General features: G+C 40.7%; 1 protein-coding gene across 1 annotated transcript in view; it reads left to right on the forward strand.

Moving 5' to 3' along the window:
• The first annotated feature begins 580 nt into the window (after positions 1 to 580).
• Positions 581 to 9,896, forward strand: part of FBXW8 (F-box and WD repeat domain containing 8) — a 52,331-nt gene continuing 43,015 nt past the window's right edge. Inside the window, exons 1-4 of the mRNA XM_009320206.1 lie at positions 581 to 692; positions 946 to 1,061; positions 2,939 to 3,043; positions 9,794 to 9,892. Coding sequence (XP_009318481.1) covers positions 581 to 692; positions 946 to 1,061; positions 2,939 to 3,043; positions 9,794 to 9,892 — 432 coding nt within the window. The remainder of the gene's footprint in view (positions 693 to 945; positions 1,062 to 2,938; positions 3,044 to 9,793; positions 9,893 to 9,896) is intronic.

Genomic DNA, 9,896 nt, shown 5'->3' on the forward strand with positions numbered 1-9,896 from the left:
GACGGGAGCAGGGAGCGGGGCCCGCCTGCGCCTCGCCGCTGGGGTGGGGGGAGAAGGGGGGATGCCGAGTTCTGGGTTCCTGTGAGCTTGTTTCTAACCTCGGCTGCTGGATCTGTTTTGTCTTACAAGGTTTTAACGCTCCAGAATCCACTTTTCCTCCTCTGAGGTGGTATTTTTTATCCTCTTAAAAAAGATTTTGTTGCTTATTCAGGCGATTTGATGCAGGTGCAGTAATTAAGGATATCCTGCCTTGTGACACGGCAGTGTAGTAACAAAACAAGTATTAATTCTTTAAATAAAGGAGTTAATTTGGAAATCGTTTTAAATACAGTTCTGAAGCAGATAAAAGTTATTTTGGTAAGTCCTCTAAATGCAATAGAGATTTTATTTACAGCGTAGAAAAACTAGGGGGGAAACCCATTTTCTTGCTTATCACTAACCTAACTATGACTAATTACTCTTTGCTTAAAAAAATTAAAAGGAACAGATTAAATTTCTGTCTGCAAGGCACAAATTAATCCATTTACAGAATTAGTGCTCCATTAGCACACAGGAGCCCAAATCTGTCTCAGAGGGGATGATGGTAGTATTTGAGTTTTGGATTCGTTCCAGTAGACTTTTAGACAGGCTGGTGCTGACTTCACATTACCGCTTCGTTTGCAGCGCTGAGCGCTGTGCTAAAGACAAGCTGCGTGAGTTTTTGGGATATAGGAAGGGAAGACCTGGATCTGTCTCTAATGTTAAGATTGCATTAGAATGGAATTAGTCTGAGCCGTTGCTTGTGCTTTCTCATGAGCTCGCACTTACAGTTTGACTACAAATACTCTTGTACGTTAGTTTAAAAACAAATCAGTATAGCTGTTTTTTCTTTCTCTTTTCCCCCTTTTTTGTGAGAGAGCTGTCAGTCTTGACTGTTGTATCTGTACCGGTCTTGTCTGCGGGCAGCCTGTCCGTCTGATGATATCTTTGGGTACATGCAGACAGACCAGGTTCTGCCGGCTGGATGTGAGTCAACTCCAATTTGGAAGCAATATATTCGTAGTGGTGCTGTGCCTGAGCTCGTAAGCCTAGAGGTAATAAGCCTTGCAGAATGGCTCATCTTATTTGCTCTGCCAGCGGGTGACGGGCCCACGTCGGCCCATTTCTTCCACCCATTTTGTTGGCCAAGTCTGAACCGGAGCCTGTGGGCAAGGGGGGTCCTGCCTCACACCATGTCCGTTACACCTCCTGGGGAAGATGTGCTGCGCTCCTTAGTGCGCCCCGAATCACGCAGAGCAACAGGGCAGCGTGTTGCTCTGAAGTGGTTATGCGGCTCCTGGATCTGAGCTGGTTCACATCTGGCCAGCTTGGGGTCTGTCTGCGTGTGGCCACGGAGAAGTGCTCTCCGAGTTCCTTTTGTATCTTTTTTTGCCGTCCCTTTTGGAAATAGATGCAGTTTAAATCACATGAAAGCAAACAAACTTCTTGCAAATCCGCAGCAGGGAGTGGAGCCGGTGGTCCTCGTACAGACGGCATGGAGGGGGAAAGGAAAGGAAAAGGAGCTGTTTGTGCAGGAAAATTGTGGACAAGGAGGGAGGGGAGCAGGAAGGTTGGCCGCAGGTCTAGTTTAAGTAACTTTAGAGTAAGTGTGAGGTTCCGGTGTTTATAGACTGGTGCTGTCTTGCTGAAAAGGCCTAATGGGAACACTACCCATCTTTGTGCTGTCTAAACACTTTTGTCTCGTGTGGAATACCATTTGCGTTAAAAACTTCCACGCAGCCATATTATACAATGGTTTTCCCGTGTACCTGTACTTTAAATAAACCCAGCATTGCCTATTTTTGCTACTTCGTTGGTACTGCAAAGGGTCCAGGTTTAAATGAGCACGGAGTAGTTGTAGAAGAGACCTACTAAGAAACAAAAGTGATCAGGGCTAGAGAAGTGCTATAAGAGGCAGGGGATGACGCTGATTTGGAGTCTGCCTGACCCTCTGATAGCAAACAATGGAGATAGGCTTCAGTGCAGGGATACTGAGCAGCTGATTTTGTGCATGGGGTTTGCTGGAGAGTGGTCAGATGTTCGGGAGCACCTGGGAGGGGGTACAGAAACCAGGAAAAAACACTAGAGAGCAAAACTTCGGAACGGGTGGCAGAGAAATGGTCAGAATGGGCTGACTTTGCTCTCTCTACATTATATAGTATAAAAAAATTGGAATCTCCAGGCACAGATGAGAGAGAGGACAAATCTTGGTGCAGTAACTTCAGGAAGAAGATTTAATAATCGTGTAGTTAAAACAAACAAACAAAAAAACCCTCTAGGAAAAACGTACGTGCTGCATTTAGCTGTTAGATAAAAGTGGTGGATTCTTTGGTTTTAAAATGTTTTTGTGATACTCAGTCAGTTGAAGCAGTAACTCTTTCAACACATTTCCTGTTAAAAAGAAATTGATGTTACTGATGAAAGTCAAAACCAAACTGTAACGTATTCTCTGTTCGGTTTTACATCAAAATATTATTCTAGCATCTGTGTTTGAAATCTTGTAAGTGAAATTAATAATGGGCATGTGTCTTCCAAGTGCTTACTTGTTTGGTCTTTTTGATGCTGAAACCTTAGAGAAACTTTTTTTACTAGAACTTGTGTCTCGCCTTTCTGTGCCATCTGACTATAGATAAGCCTTACAATCCTCCTCGATTTGCTTTTTAGCTCCACTTAGCCATGTAATATTCCTTACCTGATACAACCCAGAGAGAACAAAGAGTAGCTCGGGTACCTTCGTGCCCGCGTGGTCTGTCTGATGTGCCGTTACAGGACGGAGGGGCAATATTACTTCTGCCTTTTTTATGGAACTGTGGTGGCACTGAGGATACAACGTCCTTTCTTTGTACCGTGGTAACTTTTGCTACTATCTAGCTGTGCATTAAAGAAGCCTAACAAACGATTTTCTTTTTTTTCTTTTCAGAATGAAATAAATGAGGTTCCTTTCTTCGATATCCAGCTGCCTTATGAACTGGCACTGAAGATATTTCGGTACCTGGGCAAGACTGAATTGGGAAGGTGTGCTCAGGTAAGTGCTGCTAACGGTTTGTTTCTCTGATACCACATAAAATTGGCAGAAGTATTCAAGAAACAGTCGGGCACCTTGATGCAGGGAAGATGTGTGGTAGCCCTAGTAGCTCAGCTGATTGTGCTTTTACTTATTGGAAACACTTCCAAAGCTGAATATTGAAAAAGTAATAGTAAATGAGCTGGATTTATAGTTTGCAGTTGAGTAGAGTTAAATAAAACATTTGTGGCTTGGACATAAGTGAAGCCTTCAAATTTAAAATAAATGCTTGCAAAGATCTTTTGATTCAAGTGAATGTATTTTAGAAACAAGTGAGTGTCTTGCTGCAATGTTTAGAACTCAGCATTTTACAGCGCTAAGGGCATGGCAACAAAGCTGTTCCCCCCCCACTTTTCAGTGTGTGACTTGAACCATAGAAATTGGAGTAGTAACTTTTTGTCTGTAGTGATTTCGTGTGAGGCTAAATTCTTAAACGACACTGATTTCCCACGTGCCCCCAGCCCCCAAGGGGTTTTATTTTTCTTTGGTGATGCTTTAAGATAATGCTTTCTCCAGTCGGTGCTCAGACGTGGTCCATAATTTATGTGTAGTTGTAAACTGCCTGTCTCTTCAAGTAGCTTTACTGACTTACACGCACACACATATGCTTGACTGTACTTAGGACTGTTCAGCCCACACTATTGAGCCTCTTTATCTCCTTTCTTCACACATTGAATGATGAACCTACTCTCTGAATGAGTCTCCAAAGCAAACTTAACTGGCAAGTGCTGATTACCCTGTGAGGCAGAGTAGAATATTGTGGATATTCATTGCCAGCTTCTCCCATGGCCACTATTTAGTGCTTCAGGCTGGTGTTCATTGAACCCTTACGTACAAAGCACATCTTGCAACTTCACAAAAATCCAACCAAAACCATTCTTTGTGTTACACTTGAACTATGCTGTGGACTGTTTATCAGAGAAAGAAATGTTAACATGTAAAAATTGAAAAGTGACAGAGAGGGTATAGCTTTGTTGTGGATGGTAAACTAGTATTATCCAAATGGCACACGAATTGAAATGAAATTGGGCTTTTAATGTTCAGTATGAGCAAGTCATGGTGTTAAATAGCTACAGGTGGTTATTGCTTAAATCTTTGACTTGCTAACGCCTTTTAGGAATAAGGACTGTTAGAAGAAAAACAATTCCTCTTGCAGGGCTTCTGTTGCAGAGGAAAAAAATTCTTCAGGTTTATTTTTTGGTGCTGTCAGGAGACTGAAGCTTTCAGATATGCTCGAGTTTCTGTCATTTGAGGTAGAGATACACTATCAGTAAAGGCCACATCCCATGAAATGGAACAGGATTGCATTTTTGAAGTGGATTACTTTAAGTTTATTCTTTCTCTCTTTTTTTTTTTTTTCCTTAGGCATGATCAGTTTACCTCCTGGCATAGTAAAAAGATTGGCTGATGAAGGGCCACTCCTTTTCTGTGCGCTTGGGCTGCACTTGATTTCTCTCTCGCTCGCTTTGGTTTTTAACTTGAACCTGTTATCATAAGATGTGTTTAACACTGAGAAAATTTTCCACATTTCTCATTCGCCTTCTAAGACCGAGTCTGTTGATCCTATGTGGCAGCTGACAGGTAGCTGAGCAAATGCCCAGTGTTTTACAAGGCTTTCCGAATTAGATGAATATCCAATGCTTTTAGTGCAGAACTGGCTTCTTTTTCAGTGTTCAAATAAAAAGCAAAGCAATAAAAATGACTACCATTTTCATTTTTCTCTTGATGATTTTGTTTGGGGCGGGGGGGAGCCCTCCTCTGTTAATGGAAAGCCCTGCTGCTTTACGGTGTTATCATAGAAAGGTTTTTTTATTAAGGCGCCTTGGGATTTTAGTGAAATTGGGCCAGTTAGTGGAATTGGCATCGTGAACTATGTGAGTGCCTTTGGAGAAAACCTGTTTGCTTAGTTCTTTATGCCAAATTGGTAACCGACTAACAGTAAAGTAGCCTGACTGCGGAGCCTCTTTCAGATTTAATCACACCACAGACTGCTCTGGAGAACTTTAATTTCACCCTGATATTTCCCCCTCCCCCTCTTCCCCACAGCTTTTCTTTGATTTTTGGAATTAGTACTATAAAACACAAACTATCCGTATGGCACTTGAAATACGAAAGCCATGTGCAGCATGTAAATTAATGGTGTCATCAGTTCCTGAGCTCTGGTGGGTTCCCAGTAGTTGTGCAATATTCAGTAGCATCCAGCAGACCAGTCCCTGTTGATAGCCCATGTTTATAATTCAAGGACAAAGGTATCCAGGACTTAGTGTGTCAGCAGAACAGTCCAGAGTAATGGCAAAATTTTCTCTCCGCTCTGTGCCAGCCCTATAAGCACCTTTTGATTCCGTTCTGACCATTGAAAGAAATATCTGTGCTATGAGCGACTCTCTTGTGGCTTCTGTGATGAGCGGGTTTGAGAACAGTCAGTCCTTCCTCCTGGTCGTGATGTAGAAGGAAAAGAAAAACAATCACTTGGGGCTCCATAAGTATGGCAAATTGAAATGCATCTGAAGTTCTTGTGTTATTTGGGGCTGATACTGCAGATACCTGCAATTAACTTCACTCGTGGCCTGAGGACCTGGCCTTTAAACTGTCAGCTTTGTGATAAGGTGATGTGTCTCGTCTATGAACTGCTCCGTATACTTACAGTTGTTACTGCTTTCTAGTAAATACCAGAGACTGTATAAATTGCATTTTGTGGTGTGAAATACTTTTTGACAGTATGTACTGAATTTTGGCAATGCGAAGGCAGTTTTATTTCTGAACGGATCAGTGGGAAATTGCCTTGAACTGTTAGCGTTTTCATCTGAGAGATGGCTTAGAAATGTTTACCAGTGCAACAATTGTGTATGTATCTAGGACAAGGGAGACTGTTTCTAGGAATTTAAGAATGAATTGACTTGCATAAATCAAGAATTTCAGGTGCTTGTCTCTAGAACTTCTGGAATTGTCAAACAGTTAGGCTTTTAGTGTTTATACAATTAAAAAAAGAAAATCTCATGTATTTTTTGAGCATACTTTTGCATCAACGTTGTATATGGGTAAAAGTAATCATCCATCCTCCTCGTAGTTTAGAGGGAGAGCAGAGAAACAGATGGGTAAGGATATCCTGGGCTCAGGATGAGACTTAAAATAACATTGTGGCTGTGAATTGGTAAGATGAACAGCTTCCACCTGGTATGGCTTCCATCTGAATGGCTTTGGATTAAATACTATTTGGCGCTACGTATTGTACTAAATTGAAAGTCCAGATATTTCTAATTGAGGCCCCTGGCTTCAGTGAATGAACCTTGACTATGTCTGTGTGTGTCTAGGGAAGAAAATAAACCTAATGCAACAAAGACACTTATCAGATGGAGAGGGATGAACAAACCTTCATTAGGGTTTGAGCCAGTTGATTTAGATAGGATTAGAAGAAATTTAGGATTTGATGGAAGAGGTGGGGTTTTTTAGGTTTGGGTTTGGTTTTTTTTGGGGGGGAGGGGGAATAAATCCCCCAAAGGCAAAACCAAATAGCAAAACCTATGTCAGCGAAAGCCTTTGAAGTCCTTTAGACATTATTACTTGCTGAACTATAAGATATAAAACTGTTCCTGTGTGGAGCTCAGGGGAAACCAAAGTTTCTTTGCTGAGAACGGTTGAGAACTGTAGTAAAAAGATAGTAGGAACACTAAAGACAAAATTAAACCGGGGACTCTAAATCTATAAACAACTCTGTAAGATGTTGTCATGGATCGTTGTTGGAGTTTCTACGTAGCGTAGATTTGGAAATAATTATGTTCGTAGTTTAATAAGAGCTTTGCACATCTGAGCTACTCTCCAACAAGCAGAATGTATGGGTGCGTATAAATAAAGCTGTAACGCTCTGGCTTTCGGGGCCTCACCTGAAACTCTAAGTCAAGCAGATCTAATAAAGCTGACTTCAAGCCAATGGCTGGTTTTAATGTGGCAGCTCACAGTGGTGCTGTAAAGTGAAATGCTTGAGACACTTTTATTAGAGATTTCTTGCAGCTGAGGCTCGCTCAGTGGGGCTTTTACAAGGGATTGTCATGCCAGTTTTGGTGCATTAAGAAGAGGCTGCGTTAGGGACCCTTTGGAAATTCATGCTTGTAAAGCAGCAGGATTTGATGTAATTTGATTAAAAAAAAAATCATAATAGGATAGGCTCTTTATTCCCCTTGAATGTTTACTCCTGAAAGTTGAAAAGGCAGTCTAAATTTTATGTAGTCCTTCCCCCCTCCTTTTTTTTTTACTGTCTTTATAAAATGCTTTTAAGACCTTGAAACTAGAAAAGTCTGTGCAACATCGTCTATTTTGGCAAAGTCCAAAGGTGTATGTGTGGTTTTGTTTTTTTTATTTAAAAGCAAGGCAAAAGTTGGCATAGTTTGGCTTTGTTTACTTCTGCTTGTGCGTTAGCCTGTCCCCTCAATGTCAGCAGAAACGTGCTGCTGTTACGGGAGGGGGGCAGAGGTGCCGTTACTGTCGACCGGGCTTGGCCGGCATGCTCAACTCCCACGGAACAGCTGCTTTTTTTCTGTGTGTCAGCAAAAAGCTGGGTGGTTTTCTCCTTTTTTTTTTTTTTTTTTAAGCAATTATATATCTATTTATATCACTTTAAAATCAAATTGAGAGCAAATTCCCCTCTAAACTGTAATGGTTGAAATTTGGATTGCTTTTTCTTTTTTCGCTTTTGAACTTCCTGAGTGTGTCCCTATAGGGACAGGAGCGTTAAGCACTGCTTTTTTATTACAGGATGATGTATGATGCTAGAGAAGGCTTGGTGCTGTTTCTGTCATTTGTAAGGCAGTTATGATTGCCCTATCCAGGTTGTTTTCTTTGTCTGATGATGGAAGAGGACTGTATGTCTGCTAGTTTGAATTGAGGTCTTTTGGTGAATAACCATAACATTAGCTTTGCTGAACTTGGATATTCCTCTTTGAGAGCTGCTCTTGTATGTAGGTATCAAATCTTAAAAACATATGCAGGTTATTCAGTCCACCCCCCTTTTTTCTCTCATATTAAATATTTTTTTTTTTTCCCCTTGGAAGAAACAGGTCATGAGAGACGTCTTGTGATGCAATTCTTGATTCCTAGTGGGATGTCGGTTTTTGAGAGTAGTAATGATGTATGCGTGTCTTTACAGCAAGACCAACAGGCAACACAACATAAACAAGATGGCTAGAAGCTTCGTTAAGTTTTCAAGGGGAGATCTGTGCTGTTCACTGCAGAGCATACTGTCCCACTGTTTGGGGACTATGTAGTATGCAAGGAGGTTTGGGCCCATATGTGTAAGATGTTTTTGCACTTACTGTGACCCAAGGAGACCTGTAAGACACAGGATCGTGTTAATGGGTGCTTTCTGGACCTTAGCTGCTCTCTCCCTGCGATGTTGTGGGTGTTTTGATTGGGCTGACTAGTCAGTCTTGGCCAGACTAAGGCACGCTCATCACATGTAAAATTTTACAGAGCACGTTACAAACTTGGAGATCGCTTGATTTATTTAAGGTGGGGGGTGTTGTTTTCCTAACCTCTCTGTAAGCCTCACTGCACACTTTGTGGCTCCAATGGCTTGTGTGCTGCAGGGACTTCTTGCAAATCTGTGCCAGCCAAAAGGATCTCATGCTTTTGGTATTCCTCATGCCACATAATTTTGTGAAGCTATACTTTGTATTTGAAAGCTGTGGTTTTAAGAAGTCTGAAGCAAGGTGCGCGTGGTAATGATAAAATACAAAGGAAATTAATCATATAAAATAAATAACAAGTAATAGTTTGTCTTTCACCCCACTGTGCCATGTTGTATCTGTGTGTAAACGTGGAACGAATGGCAAGTAAACACGAAGATGTGGTGCTGTGGGAGTTTGTGTCAATGGGAGACCTAGATTCTTGATGTAACCTTGGGACTGAAACGGACATTAGATGCTTAATTGTAAGTTGCTAAAAATGATGTCAGTCTGAGAAGGGGTTTTTTTAATCTTTTGGAAACAGCGTACAATTGATTGCTGCTTTCACCAGTAGCAGTTTTCATTGGTTACATCTGTTTTTTTTTTTAAATTAAGAATTACGGAGAACAAATGCTACTTACGTTGGCTCTTACCTCTTGAATCTTTAATTCTGAGCCCACAATTGATTATGATGAAGCTGTTCTCTCTGAAATGGACAGCAACTTGAGGCTACTTGAAAAACTTAATAATTCATTCCTGTTTATGCATACTGTAATACAATAGGTTATAAATCACTAATGTCATACACCTAATCAGGCATTGTCAGTGGGACTTTAGAGATATGGTGGTGTGATCTGAGAGGTTTTTCTTAGCTACAAATATGAAAATAAATTCATATTTTTGCTCTAAACTTACAACGCTGTCTTAATTATTTTCTTGCTTCTTTTTCCTTCAAAATTTTCTAATACACTGACATTTCAGGTTGGCAGTGTGACCACTAAACATGGTATCTGTGTTGCATGGAGTTTTAGTGGAGTAGAAACTCGGTTATTTTCAAAAGAATCCACAGAAAACAAGCATTTTCTTAAAGATTGTGGGGGTTTTTTCCATACTGTCAGTAGTACATTTGTTTAGATAAGAATTTAGTCTCAGTGCAGGCCTATATTGTTTTATACGTGTATATTTCAGATGTTATTTAAATAACTTTATATGAAATCTAATTTTTACTTATAACTTTATGCTATATATATATATATAAAAATTTGATTTCTAGGTCAGCAGGACATGGAAAGTACTTGCAGAAGATGAAGTGTTGTGGTACCGGTTGTGCCAACAGGAAGGATATTTATTAGATACAAGCATCTCTGATCATTCCT

The sequence above is a fragment of the Pygoscelis adeliae genome, unplaced genomic scaffold (assembly GCF_000699105.1).
Source record: "Pygoscelis adeliae isolate BGI_AS28 unplaced genomic scaffold, ASM69910v1 Scaffold483, whole genome shotgun sequence".
In the NCBI taxonomy this organism is placed as follows: domain Eukaryota; kingdom Metazoa; phylum Chordata; class Aves; order Sphenisciformes; family Spheniscidae; genus Pygoscelis; species Pygoscelis adeliae.